The sequence below is a fragment of the Rana temporaria genome, chromosome 1 (assembly GCF_905171775.1).
Source record: "Rana temporaria chromosome 1, aRanTem1.1, whole genome shotgun sequence".
Taxonomy (NCBI): Eukaryota; Metazoa; Chordata; class Amphibia; order Anura; family Ranidae; genus Rana; species Rana temporaria.
This window is the reverse complement of record NC_053489.1, coordinates 469,408,328-469,430,669: the sequence shown is the minus strand read 5'-3', so window position 1 is coordinate 469,430,669 and position 22,342 is coordinate 469,408,328. Positions and strand designations below refer to the sequence as shown.

Sequence of the window (22,342 nt, the reverse complement as noted above, 5' to 3'; positions counted from 1 at the left end):
TGCCTCCTCCAGGGAGGAAGGCTATAATTTCTGGGGGGATTACATTTCCCAATATTAGAAGGAGTGGATGGAAGGAGCTGGATAGGGGGACGAGGAGGATTCCTCACCGGGGTGTAATCTTCCCCTGTTAGGCCAACACTTATAGGGTGCAGGGGTTGAGAGTGTTCAAAGCTTTGGCTTGGTGGTATCCCTGAGGGGGGGGGGTATACGATCTCCCTCCTGCCGCTCGGCGATATCAGTTTAGAATAGGGGTTTGTTCTTCTTTTTTTTTTTGTGTGTGTTTTTTGGGAGGGGTTTTTTTTTTGTGTGTTGTCTTCCCCGCTGATCCTACAGTTGTGCTTCGATCTGACCCTGTTGGTTCTGGAATATTGAGGGACCCCTTGCGGGTACTCTACTGGTCTCAGAGATGGACCCACTGGTAGTGATATCAATTAATGCTAAGGGTCTAAACATACCCGAAAAAAGGAGGATCTTAGTGCAGGACCTGAAGAAAAGGGGATGTAACATTGCTTTGGTACAAGAGACCCATTTTAGGACGGGGGGCCCTTCCTTTCTTGCAGGCAGACCCTTCCCGTTGGCATATCATGCGACGAATCCAGAGGCTAGAAAGGGGGGAGTGTCCATCTTAATTTCAAATAATACCCCATGGTCACTGACAGAGTCTTTGGTTGACCCTGGGGGTCAATACTTGGCCCTGAAAGGGACCATAGGTGGTACGATGACAACCCTTGCCACTTTTTATTCCCTTAATACATACCAAGATCGCTTCCTGAGAAGATTTCTAGATAAACTGTCAGATTTCCAGGAAGGACAGTTGATAATGGGAGGAGATCTAAATATGCCACTGGATCCAAAGTTGGACACTTCTTCTGGTGGATCATCAGTGGCGGGGGGAACCCAGAAGAGAATTCAGCAGATGTTGCAACGGGCGAGGTTAATAGATATATGGAGACTGATGCACCCAGGGGAACGAGACTACTCCTTTTATTCCATTCCACATAAAAGCTATTCGCGTATAGACTATTATTTTATTCCACATAATCAATTACATTCTGTAAAGGAGGTCGTAATTGGAGAGATCACGTGGACAGATCATGCCCCAATCCTTCTAAAATATGCTCTAGGGGACTAGCGGCCACCGGGTGTTGGGCCCTGGAGATTAAATGAAAGTCTATTGCAGGAGGAGGCTGTACTAGAAGAGGTACGAAGGAATTAAAGTGGTACTTCGAGGCTAATGTGACCCCAAATTGTAATCTGGGAGTGGTGTGGGAGGCCCACAAGGCGGTGATAAGGGGGGTCCTGATGAAGCATGGGGCGAGGATAAAGAGGGAGAGGGAGACAAAGGTAACAACCCTTATCACAGAAATTGCAAATCTGGAGACAAAACATAAACAGAACCCTGACCCTGTGTTGGAACGGGATTTACGGGCAGCACGTAGACAAATCACAGAATTACTCTTACAGAGGGCCAAATGGGCAATACAAAACGGTAGAAGACAGAATTACGAATTTGGCAATAAAAGTGGGAAACAACTGGCCAGTGCGCTAAAGGAACAACAGACCAAAACATATATCCCGGTGATTCAGGGTATAGAGGGGGAGAAAATTGTGTTGCCTAGAGAGATAGCAGGGAGATTTGGGGATTTTTACGGTTCCCTATATAACCTACAAACAAGCTCTCAAGACCAGGTGGAAATAGGTAATAACATAGCAACCTCAGGCACCCCTAGCTTAACGTCAGAAATGAGCCAGGAAATGGAAAAACCTATCACGATAGAAGAACTACAGCAGGTAGTGAAAAAGGGGAAGGGAGGGAAAGCACCTGGGCCGGATGGCTATACCATCCATTATTACAGATCTTTTATGCCCGAATTGGGCTCATTTATGGTAAAACTGTTTAACGGTCTAGGAGATTCTGGTACTTTACATAACGAGTCATTAAAGGCGGTGAAAGCCGTGATTCCTAAGGAAGGAAAGGATCCCTCCCAATGTGGGAGTTACAGACCAATCTCTTTACTGAATGAAGATCTGAAGCTCTTTGCCAAGATTTTGGCAGGGTGGATACAGCAGAATATATCGGGACTTGTCCTTAAAGATCAGGTGGGATTTGTCCAGACGCGGGAAGCCCGTGACAATACGGTTAAGACTATGAACCTGATTCATCTGGTGGGTACCACCCAAACCCCATGTGTCTTTTTAGGAACAGATGCAGAGAAAGCATTTGACCGGATTAACTGGCAATTTATGTTTGCGGTGTTAAGACACATGGGGTTCGGGAGAAAGATGTTGCAATGGATTGCAAGTAATTACACACAACCAACGGCTCAGGTTAGAGTGAATGGAATATTATCACCACCCTTCAAACTATCAAACGGGACAAGGCAGGGCTGCCCCCTATCACCGCTCTTGTTTGCCTTGACTGTCGAACCACTGCTGAGTCGGATTCGGCTGAATCCTGGTATTAAGGGGGTGTCTCTGAAGGGTACAGAATATAAAATCTCAGCTTATGCTGATGACATGATGTTTAGTGTGACCAGCCCGATGGAATCCCTTCCCAATCTGGAACAAGAACTAAGTGTGTACGGAGAGTTGTCAAATTTCAAGATTAACTATGATAAATCGGAGACGATGGGAGTGGCGATTCCGGGGAGAGAATTAAGGATATTGAAATCAAAATTTAGATTTAAATGGTCTGACACTGCCCTTACATACTTGGGAACTTCCATCCCGGCGGACCTAACACAAGTTTTTAAACTTAATTTTCTGCCTTTATTGTCCAAAACGCGGGCCCTCCTGGATGGTTGGCAGAGGGGGTTCCATTCGTGGCTTGGGAGATCTAGCATCAAAATGAGTATATTACCTAAATTTCTGTACCTTTTTCAGACCCTCCTGATTGAAATACCTAGATCTTTCTTTAGGCAGGCACAGTCTCTTATTAATGGGTTCATATGGGCAAACAAACGCCCAAGAATTAAGGCCCGCATAATTTCATTGGCTAAACGGGACGGAGGAATAGCGGCCCCAGATATCTATAGATATTATCAAGCGGCATTATTGTGCCGACTTATTGATTGGAGTCGGCATGCTGGAGAAAAGTTATGACCAGGCCTGGAGCAGGACCAATGCGGCAGGATTTTACAGCGAGTGGCATGGTGTTATCGGGGGCTCCCATCAGATACCAAGAGCCATCCGTTGATAGGCCCCACTCTGCGGGTGGCACATAAGTTATTTGTGAGGGGGGTATTGTCCACGGAGGACTCACCGCTCTTTCCAATTCTGGGAAACCCGCAGTTTGAACCAGGGTTGATGAATGGACCCTTTAGTAAATTGATAGAACAAGGGTGGTTCCAAGCATCGCACTTTTTGAGGGAGGGTATATGGATTACCAGGCGGGAGATGGAAAAGGAAGACTTGCCTTACCATTTGGATTTCTGGAGATCTTTACAGTTATATCATTTCTTGGATTCTCTAAAACCACCAGCTAGATATGGCCGAAGATTGACAATGTTCGAGAGATACTGTAGTGGGGGAGGGATCCTAAGGCACCCCCTATCAAGAATTAGTGAACTATTAAACACCCCAATAGAGGATTCTCAGGTGCCCTTCTTCAATAAGTGGGAACGGGAATTGGGAAGACCCTTTACAGAAGGTCAAAAGACTAAGATAATAAGGAATATTTTCGAAACATCCATGTGTATAAAGACACAAGAGATGAATTATAAAATATTATCTCAGTGGTATCGGACCCCGGAGATATTGAATAAATGTTTCCCAGAAACAACAGACCGATGCTGGAGATGTGGAAAGAAAGGAGGAACCCTAATGCACATCTTTTGGGCATGTCCTAAGATTCTAAGCTACTGGAGAAAGGTCCGGGAAATAACTCAAAGATTTAGTGAGGAAAAATTACCAGATGAGTGGTCTTTCTTTATACTGCAGGATGTGGAGATGCCAGTGAGGCGGTACAGGAAATCAGTAGTATGCCATCTGTTAAACGCGGCCCGGGCTTGTATCCCAGGGTTGTGGAAGCAGACACGGGCCCCATCTGTAAGGATGTGGCTTATTAGAGTGGAAGACCTGAATAGAATGGAGGATTTAGTATGGACTTCAAGGCAGAAGAGGTAGGAAGGCCCTGATGGATGTGGACTGAAGAGGGGGCGGTCGCTGTGGGGTCCGGGGGGGGAGACAAACAGAAGGGGGGGTTTCCCCTTTTCTTTTCTTTTTTTTTTTTTGATAGGTTATGTTATGGATCGGGGGTATAAGGGAGGTAAAATAAAGCGAAACAGAGAGAGACAGTTTAATTGCCCCAACTCGGGCAGGACATGAGGATCCCGCTGGGAAAGGGACAAAAATAGCATCACGGCAAAGATGGTGTTATTAGAGTAGAGAGATGACCTTGGATGACGGGTAGAGGGGAAGGAAATTAGGATAAGATAAGAATATCTAAAATGTATTACGATGTATTCTCTTTTCCTCGTTTATATATGGAGAATTATACGATGGGGAAATGTTTTTGAGTTGTTGTGAATTTTATGTTGTTATCCCTGTTACAGGTGAATTGAGAGGGCTAAACCAGAGGAATGCCTCGTAGGTTTCTGTGAATTTCTGTTTTTCGCTGTTTAAAATCAAATAAAGAATGATTAAAAGAAAAGGAAGAAGTTACTAAAGTTACAAAAATTGTCATATGACAGAATACAACTTGGAAAGTAATGTAATGTATTGTAATGTACTGTATTCTTTTGTTTCCAAACATGTGTGGTTTTGGTCTTCAGATTTTTTGGGTTTGTCCCTTTGAATAATTTTGCATGAACTGTCGTTATCAGCTATCAGCTCTCGAAAGCTGTGTACTAATGATCAGATTATCTTACAATCGCTTTAAACACTGTTTTTTTTATCATATTTTTTGATGGTGTGTACTAGGCTTTAGGAAAATCCCCGATAAGGGTGGCAGACCGCAACAAGAAACAAAAAAAAGTTATTTTAGAAAGTAAGGGATTTTCTGTTCTGCCCCTCCAGCACTCACTGGAGCGCTGGACTTTGGAGGAAGTGGGAAGGGCTAAATCAGGCTCTCTGGCCTCTGGGTGGATCTCGACTGTAAAATCAAAATCTATCCTGGGCCTGGACTGGTTGAGTGATGACAGCTGATATTGGGCTTTAGCCCGCTGTTAGCTGAAGACAGATGGCAGGGGTGCAGGACAAACTGCACTCCTGTGATCCATAGGAGAATTATAGCCAACGTTCTTTAAGTTATTTTTAGAATTACGATTGCCCTGGGGTGGTAATCAAACACCCCTTAATATGAAGGTGCCACATCCTTAATAATGTGGGTGTGTAGAAAAAGACAGTGAAGTCTAAGACTAAGAGAGAGTGGACTTTGCAGGCACCGGACTTAAGAAATATAAATATTTTAATTTGGACAATACAAAACACAGATATACAGGACAATTGCTCAAAAAAATAATAAGAAAAAAGGAAAAGGAAATAAACAATGGAATACACAAAAGAGCTCAATTCCTATCACTTTCTAAAGACACCGCTGATAGCCACAGGGCTGGATGTATGAAATACACTATAAGCACTGGGTGGCGTTGTAACTTCGAAAGATGGTACAGGATGAGTTCTGATTAAAATGGGGTTCAGCTCGACATGTTTCGCGACGTCGTCGCTTCTTCGGGAGCGATAGCCGGTGTTTAATGAGATTGGAGAATGCTCAGCAGCGTCCAAGATGCAAAAATGTGATCAGACCATTTACCTTTTGAAGGTGGAGTCAGATACTATAGGTCATACCCACATTCACCATACACCATTGGGCAAATTAGAACTAGTTGGGGTATCTTATAAAAGGTATAATGGCCTGGGCATGAATGGAACAATTCCAGGGGCCGAAAAAACGCACAATTGTAGAGGCAATATTAGGACAACAGATGGCAAAGTGTCCACAAAAGTCCACTCCTAGCTTGGTTGGAAAATAAGTTTGAAGACTGGAATACGGGTTTACTCAAAGACTGCCACTAGATGGCACTGCGGCAGTGATGAGGCTTATACTGAAGCTGTGCTCACATACAGAGGAGTCTTAGGCTGTGTGACGGCGTGCGGCCACGCTGGACGTCCGCCCTGGCTAGCATTCAACAGGTGCTCTTGTTGAATGCTAGCCAGGGCGGACGTCCAGCGTGGCCGCACGCCGTCACACAGCCTAAGACTCCTCTGTATGTGAGCACAGCTTCAGTATAAGCCTCATCACTGCCGCAGTGCCATCTAGTGGCAGTCTTTGAGTAAACCCGTATTCCAGTCTCCAAACTTATTTTCCAACCAAGCTAGGAGTGGACTTTTGTGGACACTTTGCCATCTGTTGTCCTAATATTGCCTCTACAATTGTGCGTTTTTTCGGCCCCTGAAACTTATTTTCCAACCAAGCTAGGAGTGGACTTTTGTGGACACTTTGCCATCTGTTGTCCTAATATTGCCTCTACAATTGTGCGTTTTTTCGGCCCCTGGAATTGTTCCATTCATGCCCAGGCCATTATACCTTTTATAAGATACCCCAACTAGTTCTAATTTGCCCAATGGTGTATGGTGAATGTGGGTATGACCTATAGTATCTGACTCCACCTTCAAAAGGTAAATGGTCTGATCACATTTTTGCATCTTGGACGCTGCTGAGCATTCTCCAATCTCATTAAACACCGGCTATCGCTCCCGAAGAAGCGACGACGTCGCGAAACATGTCGAGCTGAACCCCATTTTAATCAGAACTCATCCTGTACCATCTTTCGAAGTTACAACGCCACCCAGTGCTTATAGTGTATTTCATACATCCAGCCCTGTGGCTATCAGCGGTGTCTTTAGAAAGTGATAGGAATTGAGCTCTTTTGTGTATTCCATTGTTTATTTCCTTTTCCTTTTTTCTTATTATTTTTTTGAGCAATTGTCCTGTATATCTGTGTTTTGTATTGTCCAAATTAAAATATTTATATTTCTTAAGTCCGGTGCCTACAAAGTCCACTCTCTCTTAGTCTTAGACTTCACTGTCTTTTTCTACACACCAACGTTCTTTAAGTAGCAATCATTCATCACCCCAAAAAATAAAATTAAGCAAAGATTTGGTCAACAACTGGAACCTTTTTAGAAATATGACGTGCGCAAAGTGGTTAAGTTATCCTGACTGGACGACATGTAACGTCCAACAGGTTAAGCCGTGATTGCACGCCAAGGGGGGCACGCAGCGCAGTGATTGTTGGTGCGGTGTGTCAGTCTGACACACGGCATCAACGATCTCGGTAAAGAACCTCTGACGCAGCTGATCACAACATAAATAGAAAGAGCCGTGTATGGGCTTTACCTCCACTCGCACTGACAGACGCAAGTGGAGGAGAGCCGATCAGCTGCTCTCCTGACAAAGGGGGTCTGCGCTGATTGATTATCAGTGCAGCACCCCCAAAGGATGCTCACCTGTGCCCTTCAGGGATGCCCACCCAGGACCCCCAGGAATGCCCACACAGGACCACCAAGTATGCCAATCAGTGCCCAATAGAGGTGCCAGTCAATGCCCACGAGAGGTGCCAATCAGTGCCCATCAGTAATGCCTGCCAGTGCCTACTCATCAGTGCTGCCTATCAGAGCCATCTATCAGTGCCACCTATAGGTGCATTCGCTTGACTCAATCACAAGGAACCACACACCTGATCCTACACACAGGGCACCCTCATTGCTGGGAGCTTAGTCACCATCTTTTGGTATGTTTTTCCTCCCTTGTTTGGCTTTGTTCCTTACACATTTCCCCATGCACTCCCCTTATGGGACACACATTGATATCTTGCTACCCCATTTTCACATTTTTTAATTTATATTTTTTTCATACACTTGTTTTAGGAACACTATGCACTCAATGTGCACACATAGTATTTTGGATCAAGCTGTGACCACCGTGTTATGCTCCGGGCACTGTTCCCCGTCCTTGGAGGGTTTCCCTGTCTCAGCCCGGGGGGAGACATCATGCCCAAACCCCCCCTTTTCCTTTGCAGATACCGGACCAGGTCTTGAGGTTGTATAGTAAGTCTCCCAACTATTTCTATCCTGTTGGGACATAGTCCCTGTCCTTCCCTATTCATAAGGCATTATTATTTATATTTGTTTATTTTTATTTCCAGTATACTGCTTTAAAACACTCCTGATGAATGGCTGAAATGCCAGGAAACACGTAGAGTGCCACTAGATGCCAACAGTCACCTGTCTATATTTCATATGTTTTTTAATTGATTCATTTTACCATGTATATCTGCCATGTCTGTTTTCTATTTTTGTATTGCATGCTATGAGCAGCATATTTAGAGTAAGCCTTGTGACTACCTATCTATTTGATACAAAATATCTGACATATATTTAAGATTGTAATAAATAAATCATGTACTTCAACTTAATCGTTATGTTATTATTCCCTTTGACATGGCGCTCCCTCATTTAAAGTCCCACAAACCCCTCTTTTCTATATACCAAATCAGGGATGGAGGCCGCCATGTGTTTTATTTAGTGTGTGTCAGGTCACATCCATTTACTGTAAGGCAAGGTCCTTAAGTGGTTAAAGCAAGGTATGGAGAGATGATAGGGATGTAAAGAGTTGTATGAAGTGGCAAGGAATTCAAAGGGAAGTATTGTGTGGTAGGGATTCAAAAATAATTATGGGGTGATAGGGATTTAGAGATAGGTATGTGGTGGTAAGGAATTCAAAGGGTGGTATGAACTCAATGGAAGGTATTTGGTGGTAGGGAATTTGGGGGAAGGTATGGGGTGAGAAAGATTCAGAGGGAGGTATAGGGTTCCAGGATTAACAAGGAAATTGTCAATCCTTCCTTTCAATTTACAAACATGATTCAGAACTCAGTTGTACCAGGTTAGAATCTCCTTTCCAAACAACATACATGACCCAGGAAACATGATAAAATTCTGAGCTAATCCCTGCTAAACATGCACCCATATACTTACAATTTTGCAATTGTGATGGTGTACAGGGATACTAGTTTACTTTAACTGTTCTGGAATAAGCTTGTATCCAGTGAAGTCAAACATCTCTTCTGCATACTTGTTACATGTCAGTGACACCCACCTAACCAGCTGCCCCCTGGACACCATTGTAATCCTCTTTCTCTATTCTCTAACTCATGTCTTTACAGTGGTTATAAAGTCAAAAGGATTTTCTAACTTAATGCATTCTATGTCCAACATCACTAGCACACATATTAATATGGGGGCACACACAGGGGGGGAGGAGCAGACAGCACCCACACAAGGAATTAAGAGGCCATGCTCTGTGCAATACCACTGTACAGAGCAGGTTTATATAAACCTATTTTTTTATTTAAATTGTAAAAAACATCTTGACTTTACAACCACTAAAATGTCTTTGCTAGCATCTTCTCCGCCCTTCTAAAACATGCACTGCCCCATACTAAATGGAGAGTTTCAGCTTAACCCAAATGCATATACCATACCTGGCTGATGCACCTCAAAGCTAAAAATCACTAAAGTACACATCACTACTTTCCATTTGCTTACTCGTCCCATGCTTAACACAGGAAGGCGGCTTCTCCGCACAGGCACTGTTCAGAGAATGCTTTGCATCTTCTGAATAAATTAAAAGCGTTCCCTGATTGGAAAAGGTGGAGAAGTAGAGTGCTGAAATTTTGTGAACTGACAACTTCCAGTACTCTCTGCCTGTGCTGACTCTTAGGCCTCGTACACACGACCGAACATGTCTGCTGAAACATGTGTGTAGGGCCGACCGGACAATTTTCCGGCCTAGCGGACAGGTTTCCAGCGGACAAAAGTTTCTTAGCATGCTAAGAAACTTGTCCGCTGGAAGCCTGACCGTCGGACATGTCCGATGGTCAGTCCGACTCATCGGACATGTCCGCTGGCCCGAGAACCCGCGCATGGCGTCAAAGTGATTAGACGCATGCGTGGAAGCATTGAACTTCCGGGTTTGCAGACGTGGCGGCGTCAACGTCACCGCGCTGTCTGTCCGCAGGGATTTTGGTTTGATGGTGTGTACAACCATCACACCAAAATCTCAGAGCGGACATGTCCGATGAAAACGGTCCGCGGACCGTTTTCACCGGACATGTTCGCTCGTCTGTACAAGGCCTTAGATTGTTTTTAGAGGGCTAAAGAACCATGCCTTTCTATGTTATGGACAACAGGAGAGGCTTCATAGTTTTATCTGGTCTCTGTTGTCCTGATAGAGAAGGGTGAACATGTAGGACTGAAAGTGTATTACTGACAAAATCACAAGGTGATAATAACAGAAAGTATGATGAAAGAAAATGAATGCAGCTACAACTTCTAAGGACTGGTAGACTACAATATATTGTTGTTTTGGGGTTTAGTTATGTTTTAAATAGTATACCTCAAAACTTTAGCTAATTTCAAGTATTTTTTCACACTTTCTGAAAAAAATGCAAAGGTGAAGTAACAGTACAGGCTACCCATCCCTCAACCCCTGATTCTCATTGTACTTACCTCCGGCGATAATGAGCAGTCAGTGCCAGCGCAGCCACTTCAGCAATACGGAGAAAGTGCCGTGGGTGGGGAGGGTGTACCGTGTTAGTTTACCTTAGCATTTTTTCTGGTGAACTAACACTTTAAGAATAGTTTAATTTGCAATTTGATTAGTAATGTAATACCCATGACCCTCCTTTCTTACTGCTTTTTACATCTATATATGGACATCAAACATGTCTTTCAAGTCTGTTATATATGTTAACTGAATTGACACACTCCTCAGGTAAGGAAACCATAATATAAAGTGTACAAGTATAGGCAGTGCTATGTATCAGATAAGAGATGGGCACCCTGACATACCGCATTACCTATCTTTCAGTAACTATAATAACAGAGCTTTGGACAAGGTATGCATTTATGTACGACCATGTATACATGCCTTCAAGCATTCAGAATCCTATTAAAACAACTTTATCTCAATAGTTTTCCAGTTTTAAATTATTCTATTAAAGAAACTACTAGCTGGAACCATTAACAGAATCACACATTTCAAATATATCTGAGGATTAGCTGTACAGCACTAGACTTGACTTTATATTAATTAAATCCTAAAACTACGGTAAGTAAGAAGGATTCTTAATTTTGTATAAACTATTGAACTGTGCATTTGCCATTTTTGTTATAATTAAATTACACCGTAATGTGTTATGAAAGCACATAGGATTAAAATGACACCTTTTCCACATTACTACCACTGTATTTTAGAATATAACTGAAGGCAAAACCTTTTGTTTAGTTTTGGATAGACTGGAGATAGATTAGAACAGTGGTTCTTGACCTCAGTCATCCTCAAGTACCCCCGACAGGCCATGTTTGCAGTTTTTCCTTTATCTTGCACAGGTGCTTTAAATGGGTTGTAAAGGTTCGTTTTTTATTTTCTAAATAGGTTTCTTTAAGCTAGTGCATTGTTGGTTTACTTACCTTTTCCTTCGATTTCCCTTCTAAATGTTTTTTTTTCTTTGTTTGAATTTCTCACTTCCTGTTTCTCCTCAGTAAGCTTTCCACCATCATCCGAGCGGTGGAAAGTCATTTAGAACAGCTTACTGAACACCTTACTGAGGAGGAACAGGAAGTGAAAAATTCAGGCAAAGCAAAGAAAAAAAACATTTAGAAGGGAAATTGAAGGAAACGTTAAGTGAACCAACAATGCACTAGCTTAAAGGAACCTATTTAGAAAATAAAAAAAACAAACCTTTACAACCCCTTTAAATCAGAGTCAATGGCTTGGTATTTTGGAGAGCTATTTTATCTAAGAGAAATTCCCAAAACATGGCCTGTTGAGGGTACTTGAGGACTGAGGTTGAGAACCACTGGATTAGAACACCTGTCAGAATGCTGTCTGTACCTGTTAGGGAGAATCACCCTCTCTATCTGTGCTGTTTAGCATTATCAATGAAAGTAAAAGGGAATCCCAAATATTGGTTGTCCCCAGATATCTTTCAATGGGGACCCTAGTTCTGATGACACTGGTGACAACCAGGGATTGCCTCACTTTAGAGGAATTTTCTCTCACTTCCTGTTTTGGCTTTGGGACAGCACGTGAAGGGAATTCTGCCCAATGGCACACAGCTGGCAAAAATGAACCTTACAGGGTTTATAACCCTCCCTTAAGCTGCCCATAGACAGTTTGAATATCAGCCAGATCAGCAGGTACCTGAATGTACTAAGTTGATCGATCCATCAACTTTAGTACAACCAGCCTGCTGGATTTTACATGTGATTATTGCTATTTACTGTTATAAACACTAGCAATAATCACTGTGTTCTCCCGGTGGGGATGGCTTCCTCCACCCCCCCCCCCCCGCTGGGAGAACACAATGGCTCTGTGGGAGGGATTCCTCCGTCAGCACTGTTCGTGGTTGCAGGAAATATTTTTTCTCTGTCTATGGCTGGCTTTATACTATACAATTTTTTTTTTTAAGTTTTGTCTTTAGTTCTACTATACAATAATTAGAGGTAGGCAGACTCAGTTTTGTGGCACCCTATTTGCAAAGGCACGAGTGACCAGTGATGCCTGTGAAGTCATTAGACAGTGAAGGTCATAAGCAAAATGCATACAACCAATCAGAGTGACTCTGTGCCTTTTGATCACTGGGTTGGCCAATCACAGCACCTACAAAAGTAAACACTGCCTGTATTTATATTTGAGAGTCATCTCCCTCGTTTCACAATTGTGGAAGAAGGATTACATCCTGCTGAATCATGTATGTTGGATTTCAAAGTGGAACTGGCCACCAATGATTGGGGTATGGGTTTAAAAATGCCACTGACCACAAAGATTTCAGAGCAGGATTATTTACTGCTACTACTTGGCATTAGTGGGCAACTTTTCACCACCTGAATATCAGCATGTTTTTTTTTTTTTTTTCATTTCCAAAAATGTGTGGGGTAAAAATAGACTTTGGGGTATCTACTTTCGAAAAAATGGTATTTTTTTGTTGCCATGTCCTGGCATTTTAGGGTGATAGTCAGCCAAAACATCAAATTTATTTTTAAAATGTTCAGTCTTTTTTCCTTTATGTAGTAAATCCAAAAGTTATTAAAAATCACCAAAGTCAGGCTCATTCTCACAAAAAAAATTATAAAATTCAATTGGGCACAGTGTTACATGACCAAATAATTGTCAAAGAGCTGACAAGTGAAAAATGGCCTGTAATAAAGAGGCCTACACAGGCTAAGTTAGTACTCAAGTGGTTTAAAAAATATGTTACACTATAGTCAATGCTTCCACAAATTTAGCAAATCAGAAAAGCTAAAGCTAAAATAATGATACACAATGCAGAGTCACACATGCTGAACAGTAGCCAAACATTGCCATTCCATCAAAGATAACATTTCATAAAGCGGTCACTTACCTTTAAATCTCGATGGACTACGCCCATCTGATGACAGTGCAGCACAGCTTCCAAGATCTGCTGAATGCAATGACTGCATGCAAACACCAGGGGGTGTGTGTTAGTTTCAAGCTTACACCCACTGTCTGTACACTCAGAAGAATGGGTCCAAATTTACAACAAGCAAACAACTGGCATTCTTTAAAATTACCCTCAATTTATCTGTGCTATATAAAAAATAAAAATAAAATGTATTTTATATATATATATATATATATATATATATATATATATATATATATATATATATATATATATAAAATAATATATATATATATATATATATATATATATATATATATATATATATATATATATATATATATATATATACACATATATAAAAATAATGGACATTATGTGAACAATGCCAAAGCAAACCCGCAAGCGTATTTAAATGGCTTTGTATTTAACAATGGTGTATTTTTAGTACATTACTTCAATAACTTCAAATGTCGCTTTATTTATTGAAATAACCAGTTCTTAAATATTGCCAGTTGTTTTGCAATCATAAACCCAATGTCTGAGGACAGAAGTGGGGGTGAAGTCTGCAGACTGCATAAAATGTCATGGCAAACCTTAACTCTTAAAATACATCATGCACAATATATTAACACCAACCAATTATAATAACTATTAGCGAATTATACTGCTAGCCATGATGAATATGGAGCCTGCAGACGTCATGCACGTACCTTGATGTAACATTTTAAGAGAGGAAGAGTAAGAACAGGCAGAAAGAGATACAATTCAGCCATTTCCACCCTAAGCACAGCATTAGGCAACTTCTTAGCACCAGATACTGACCTTTAGGTCTCTGTGAACTATGCCATTAAGATGACAATGATTTACACTTTCTAGAATCTGCTGTATACAATGACTGTGAAGATACAAGGGCAGAACGGAAGGGGAAACATTAAAGGCAAAATATTAACAATGTACATTCAACAGAAAACATACACAAAGACATTTGCATGTATCAGGCAGAATTGAATAACATTGTATTTGGACAGAACATGCACACATCAGACATATAACAGTGCTGTCATTTATCATGTGATCAGGAAATACATGAAATTGTACTTATTATCTATACATGGAATTACATACAGGAAATTTAACATGCACATTCCATGCTTAGTAAAAAAAAGGGGCTAATGAGTAATAAGTACATTTCCAACACTGTTGTGTGTTTTTTTTTAAATAAAATAACAATTTTCACAGTTAATCAAGGGTTGATCACAGTAGGGTTATGGAAATGTGAACTTTGTGAGAAACATCAGAAAAAAAATGAACAGAGGAACTATTTTAATCTTCTAAAAGATTAAAAAAATACATAAATAAAAGACTGCAGAATTACAACCTTAAAGCAGAGTTCCACCCAAAAGTGTAACTTCCGCTTAATCCACTCCTTGCCCCCTTACATGCCACATTTGGGGGCTTCAGGAGGAGTGGGACATCCTGTCCCATTTCCTCCTTCCGCCCAGGGACCGATAAGGCGATACGTCATCTCGTCTTTTGGCGGCCCCTCCCTGTAGGCGATCGCCTGGGACACGTTACAGATCCCAGGCCTGACCAATCACAGGGCACAGCGTCGCTCGCGCATGCACAGTGAGTGCCCGGCCATGAAGCCGAAAGCTGTCACGGCCGGGTGCCTACACTAACAATGAGGACGCCGGCCGGAGAGGGGGGGGGAGCGGAGCTCCGGCCGGTGCGTCGCTGGACCGTGGAGCAGGTGAGTGCATGTTTATTAAAAAGCCAGCAGCTACACTTTTTGTAGCTGCTGACTTTTAATAAACATTAAAAATGCCTGGAACTCCCCTTTAAATCTTGATAGAGTTAATGAGTGCTTTGTTTGATGTCAAATGCAGAGTATTTATGCTCACAAACCAATACAGAAAACCTGTGAAAATGGTCTGTGAGGATGGTATAGCTCAGCATTATACAACAATGATGGCTTATATAGAATACAAGGCAGTCTTGGTCTACTGAGGCTGCGTTGTGTATCTGAACAAGAGACAGCAATGGAGTCTGGATATATACAGTGATTCCCATGAAATACTGAACACTAAACACATGGGAGTTCGATTTAGCATTTTTTTCTGCAAGAAAATTCCTCTCAAAAACGCAAACCAGAATTTTTTTTTTTTTTTTGACTGGCTCTAAATGCAGAGCCTAAAATATGCCTGTAATCTGTCCTAATGTGCATGGACATATAGGTTAACATTGAGCTGCTTCTACAGGCTAAACGCTCAACACCTCTAGTGTGCGTGGACCCTAAATCATTTTGATATATACTCTGACTAGCCAGACCATGTACAGCACATTTTGCATTAGTGATCCAAGTGCAGAGCCGGGAGAAGGGGTGGGCAGAAGGGACGGCTGCCCTGGGCATATCATGTATTATAGGGATGGGGGGCACCACAAGTTCCTTCTACTGTAAGGCTGACAGAAAAAGTGACAGCAGCATCACTGTCAGCTCAGCACTGGAAGTGGCAAGGAAAGTAGGAGAGAGTCGGGAGGAGGTGCAGGCTGTGCTCTTTCTTCCCCTCCCCCTTATAAGCTTGTACCTAATGAAGAGGGGTGTAATTTGGCATCTTTGCCCTGGGCACTGGATGATCTTGTCCCGGCACTGTCCAAATGTTTCAAGTACTGAGCCTGACAAATGCCTTTCCCATGAAAACATAAAAAGTGATTATTTTATTGCTTATTAAGATAACACATGGCGATAATTGCTATGGTACAACAAGTCCACAGCAGGATGTAACTGCAAGATCTGCCAGTTTATACCCAACCTTGTGTTTTCTATGAGTGTAAATGATTGTTACAATAACTGAAAAGAATTATGCACCTGCATTTGATTACATTTTCCATGAAGGCCAATCATTTTGGTCTGATTAAATGAACGTTTTAATTAAACTGCTCATTTAAGAACTTTTTTTTTTAAATATAATATAATTTCACTAAATCTATTACAATTTCTAATGATAATATGGTGGAGATTTACTAAAACTGGTGCACACAGAATCTGGTGCAGCTAGCTGTGCATAGTAACCAATCAGCTTCTAAGGCCTCGTACACACGACCGAACATGTCTGCTGAAACTGGTCCGCGGACCAGTTTCCGCGGACATGTCCGACCGTGTGTACGGCCTAGCGGACCGGATTCCTGGCCTAGCGGACAGGTTTCCAGCGGACAAAAGTTTCTTAGCATGCTAAGAAACTTGTCCGGTGGAAACCTGTCTGTCGGAAATGTCCGATGGTTAGTACAACTCATCGGACATGTCCGCTGGCCCGAAATCCCGCGCATGCGTCAAATTGATTCGACGCATGCGTGGAAGCATTGACCTTCCGTGTCAGAGAACGTCGGTGTCTTCTACGTCACCGCGTTCTCTGTCCGCGGGGATTTTGGTCTGATGGTGTGTACACACATCAGACCAAAACCTCCCAGCAGACATGTCCGATGAAAACAGTCCGCGGACCGTTTTCATCGGACATCTCTGCTCGTCTGTACAAGGCCTAAGTTTAAGGACCCTTTCACTTGAAGTGGACTCCATTAAGCGGATCCGCCTGCTCAGCAGGGGATCTGTCTGCTGATTCCTGCTGAGCAGACGGATGACAGGTCTGAGTCCGCTCCACTAAGCAGAGCGGACACGGAAACAGCCCGCTGTTCTCTGTCTGCTTTTATCCACTAGACCTCTGTTTATGGTTGACCAGATAGATTGGAAGCAGGCGCGTGTAAAAAAAAAAACTTGGGCGTACCAAGTAGTGCTTGGGATCTAAAACACATATTGGGCACAGGATTACAAGGTAATGTTAACATTATAGATATATGCATATGATAAATGTTCATACATATATTACACAAGTTTTATGAACATATGTAAAATATGGTACAATAATACATTTTGACGATAGCCAAGCCAATTTAATACCAAATATAAGGATGCGATTTCCATATAATAAAAGTTTTATAAGAAGAAAAGTATGCTCCTGTAACAGATATTTAAAAAAAAAAAATGAATGTTATCAATGAATGGGGTACAAATCATTTCTCATAACTCTGAATGTATTTCATGAAAGAATGAATAAAGTAAAGAAAATATCTAAACATACACCAGTGAATATAATAATTGTTCTCCACTTTAAAGGGAAACTTGTGTAATATATGGGATAATGTACTTCCTGTAAAATAAGAAGATTTTAGAGCCAAGGCCTATGTAATCCCTCTCGGAAAAGCAGTGTTATGCATTATATTTATATGGTACCTCTAATAGCCTTGTATTTTACTGAGGCAGGTACATTATCATCATTACATATACATATATGTACATAACAAACACACATTCTTGTAAGTAACAGGTACCATATATGCATATGGATTGAAGAATCATTGTCACATCAATGACTACTGCGTTCTAATGCACTTAACAGATAACCAAAGTCATGAGTAGAGAACTCCATGGCTGAGAGAAGAAAATTCATGACCATACTTAGCTCCTGTTAGAAAATGCAAAACTACAGAAACAGGGTGGGTGGACATGGAACTGCTTGTTTTTTAATAAACTTAAAGTAAAAGCGCAGCCAAAACTTTTTTTTCAGGTCGGGATAGCACAAGGAATGTCAGAACCCTTATCATTTTATTTTTTGCTGTCCCCATTGGTGATTGTCCCTCAATCTCTGTCACTGTGGCAACATTTCCAGCAACAAGTAGGTGGGAATTCTTCCAGAATGGATAGAGGCAGCAAAAAACAAAACAATGTATGTCATAATGTGATATCAGTACCTGATCACAGTGAAAAAAAAGGGAAAAAATGGATAGATGCTTTGCAGTGTTATTGGCACAGCTATGCAAGGCTTACAAGGTGACATTTCAGTGTGATAGTTCCACTATGGCAGTCACACCAGTATATTTGTCTGTAGCATCAGAGATACCCTGAATTACAAAAGAATCCAGATTGCAATTATTAGAACTGTTATACCATTTGTGTATAGGCTCGCTCGCATGAAGGTGGAAAGCTTTTGCGAGGAGGAGCCGAGACAGACGCCGAGGGACCCCAGAAGACAGGGTTAGGGGACACTCTGTGCAAAACGAGCTGCACAGTGGAGGTAAGTATAACATGTTTGTTATTTAAAAATTTGCCTTTAGTGTTCCTTTAAGTGTTGTCCCTTCCATGTTAAGGTGATTGTAAAGTTTCGTTTTTTTTTCTATGAAAATAACAAACATGTCATACTTACCTGCTCTGTTGTAGTGGATTTGCACAGAGCAGCCCAGATCCTCCTCTTCTTGGGTCCCCCTTCTGTGCTCATGGCTCCTCCCTCCTGTTGAGTGCCCCCACAGCAAGCAGCTTGCTATGGGGCACCTGAGCCAAGCTGCAGCTCTGTGTGTCAATTCAGACACGGAGCCGCGATTACCCCACTCTCTCTCCAGATTGGCAAACTTACTTTGATTGACAGCCACGGGAGCCAATGGCGCCACTGCTGTGTCTCAGTCAATGGGGAAGGAGAGTCCCGGATGGTTGAGACACTTGTGGACATTGTTGGACAGAGATAGGGCGCAGGAAAGTATTAAGGGGCGCTGGGGCGGCTGCATAGAATGCATTAAGATAAAAAACCTTCTGACTTTACAACCACTTTAAACTTGAGGGAAAGGACAACTCTTAACATAGTTACAAATTAGATGTTGGCATATATTTTTCTTTAAAATGCTGCTTACACTAATGAGCTACACTGAATGCTTGATAGCCAGTGTGAACTGTGCGGCATAGTGCCAATCTGATGATTCCAGTGCACAGTGCATTGCACAGTTTACTTTCTACAAAGCAACACTGTGGTGTTAACTGACACTGCAGAAAGCAACTTTCCCTTGTCTATATGTTGGGGCTTTGCTGGAAATAGCTGCCTAGGTAGCCACACAATATCTGGTGTAAACAGGTCCAAAATTAAGGAACTACAGTGGAACCTCGGATTGCGAGTAACGCGGTTTACGAGCGTTTCGCAATACGAGCTCTGTATTTTTAAAAATCTTGACTCAGTTTGCAAGCGTTGTCTCGCAAAATGAGCAGGATTCAAGCCAAAGCGGTGTTCAGTATCGCGTTTGGCCATGAGGTGGGGGGAGCCAGAGCAGAGCTCGGAAAACATCAGAAAGGCTCGGCAACAGAGTATTTCCAAGGTTTTCAATGCATTTTCGAACGGTATTTCGAAAATGCACGGAAAACCTTGGAAATACTTAGTTGTCGAGCCTTTTTGATGTTTTACGAGTTCAGGCGAGCTATCCTCGGGCCTTTCTGTGTGTTTCCGAGGCTCTCCGGCGCCCCCTCACCTCTGGCCACATGCGGTATTGCATGCCATGGAAGTCAATGCGGAACTAATTATTTTCGTTTCCATTGACTTCTATGGTTAAACTCTCATTGATATGCAAGTACTTTGGATTACAAGCATTCTCCTGGATCGGATTATGCTCGTAATCTGAGGTTCCACTGTATGTCTGTCTAGGTCATTTTTCAGGTATTTTTCTTTTTAGCCCACATACAGACATTTTTTAGCTTTTTCACCTTCATTTTAGGCTTGTATGTTTTTTTTAATTATTTTAAGCCAATAAAAACCTAGTTACCAATCAAGAAAATGTGCAAAAAACATGTTTTGTGTGTTTCTCCCACTAAAGTATATTGGGGCCAAAACACATGGCACTGACTCAAAAGAAGCTCATGTACAGTACAGTGATTTAAATCTTCAAATCATGCTTTAAAATTACTCAGGTGTGAATGGGGCTGTAAATCTATCCACAAAGCTTCACATTAAAAGCCTTTGAAATGAGAGATCAATAGGCTAATAGTAACAAGGTAAGTATTGTCCTTTTTATCCTCCATATCACCAAAAAGGCCTATAATATATAAACCAAGGGCCAGATTCAGGTACATTGTCGTATCTTTGTGCCGGTGTAGCGCATCTCATATGCGCTACGCCGACCTAACATTGAGAGGCAAGCTGAGTATTCACAAAGCACTTGCTCCCATATTTACGCCAGCGTAACGTAAATAGGCTGGCGTAAGGCCACCTAATTCAAAGTAGGCAGGTAGTGGGCGTGTTGTATTAAAATGAATCGTGACCCCATGTAAATGCATGGCCGTACGAACAGCGCATGCTCAGAATCACGTCGCATATACTCCCTAAGATACAACGGCTCAATGCATACAACATGAACGTAACTTACGCACAGCCCCATTCACGTACGACTTACGTAAACTACCTAAAATACGACGGCTGTTCCGACGTCCATACCTTAACATGACTTACCCCTGCTTTATAAGGGGTAAACTTCCCCTGGACGTACGCCTTATGTAAACGACATAGATTCCTGCGACGGGCGTAAGTACGTACGTGAATCGGCGTATCTTGCTCATTTACATATTCGACGCGTAAATCAATGGAAGCGCCCCTAGCGGCCAGCGTAAATATGCACCCAAGATACGACGGCGTAGGAGACTTACGTCGGTCGTAGGAAGCCAAAATTCAGGCGTATCTTGTACTGTGAATACGGCACATAGATATCACGGCGCATCCTAGAACTTACGCGGCGTATCAACAGATACGTCGGCGTAAGTTCTCTCTGAATCTGGCCCTATGTGCTTTAAACAATGGTACTACAACACTTGGGGACTCCTTACTTTTCAGTGGAACATCTTTCAATGCATGCACAGAATAGGGAAGACTTAAATACCTGTAAACTTACCTGGCATCTGCTTCACTATAGTATTCTCTTGCTACTATATCTTCAAATAATTCTCCACCAGTAACTCTGTTGAGAAATAGAAACATAAGCAGCTAAATAATTGTTTTACCATGTTCTCCCTTAAAAAACATGTGTCCTATCTTTGAATAAAGTGGGAAGGGTTGGAACCTCTATCAGGTTTTACTGCTGTCTGTGTTGTCAGAGATTTTCCCTGCAAAGCAGGGATAAAAACAGCATGATCGCTTAGTAGAAGCACATAACACACACAGTAAACTTTGTTAGGCACAACCCCTTGATCACCCCTAGATGTTAACCCCTTCTCAACCAGTGTCATTAGTACAGTGCCAGTGTATAGTATTAGCACTGATCACTGTATTAGTGTCACTGATGTCTGATGTCAGTGTTAGTTAGTGTACCACCCAGCCAGCTTCAGCTAGTGTCATATTTCCACAACACTACAACAGTCCCAAAGACATTTAGCAGAATACATTTTGTCCTAAACTTATGAAGAAATTTGATTTTGGTGATTAAATGCCAACAAAAGATATCTCTATTGGTGTGAAAAAAATGATAACAATTTTATTTGCATACAGTGTTGCATGAACGCACAATTGGCAGTCAAATTAGCACAGTGCCGAATAGCAAAAAATGCTCTGGTCATGAAAGAGGTAAAAGCTTCTGGAGGTTAAGTGGTCAAGGTAAAAAAAAACTTCTGCCTTTAGAACCACTTTAAGGCTCAGTGGGTGCAAATCTCTGCAGCAACAATATTTGAAACATATTTTGTGTACGGCTGGGAAAGGCAAGAATGTTCTTCAGTTATTGACTACTGTTTGTCTCCTCCCATTAGAGATTTCTCATATTACTTGCAATGTTGACGCTAAGCCAGAAAGCATGAGCAGATCTCTCCAATGGGGTCACAGGTAACGATGAAAACCTAAACAGATGGTTTAACTTTTTCCATAATCTAAACCTAACCTAAATTAAACTAAATTTGAAAAAAAAACAGTGCATTTCTATAGTATAATTAAAGAGTAGAAAAAGCTTTTTAGAGTGAGCTTACATGAGTTAACTTTCATTAACAACTTAATGACCGCCGCATGTACATATACGTCCACAGAATGGCACGTACAGGCAGATGGGCGTACATGTACGTCCCTGCCTTT

At 41.9% G+C, this 22,342-nt stretch overlaps 1 protein-coding gene across 10 annotated transcripts in view; it reads right to left on the bottom strand.

The window, feature by feature from the left end:
- The window catches only part of CAMK2D (calcium/calmodulin dependent protein kinase II delta), a 373,137-nt gene that overhangs the window by 116,364 nt on the left and 234,431 nt on the right, over positions 1-22,342 (bottom strand). For 6 of the 10 annotated variants that reach the window (XM_040328664.1, XM_040328586.1, XM_040328620.1 and 3 more), the window contains exons 5-6: positions 21,180-21,245; positions 14,256-14,328 (exon numbers count right to left, since the gene is read on the bottom strand). In XM_040328664.1, coding sequence (XP_040184598.1) covers positions 14,256-14,328; positions 21,180-21,245 — 139 coding nt within the window. Of the gene's footprint in view, positions 1-13,409; positions 13,483-14,255; positions 14,329-21,179; positions 21,246-22,342 lie in introns of all 10 variants that reach the window. The other 4 variants (XM_040328594.1, XM_040328611.1, XM_040328638.1 and 1 more) reach the window with 1 other exon arrangement.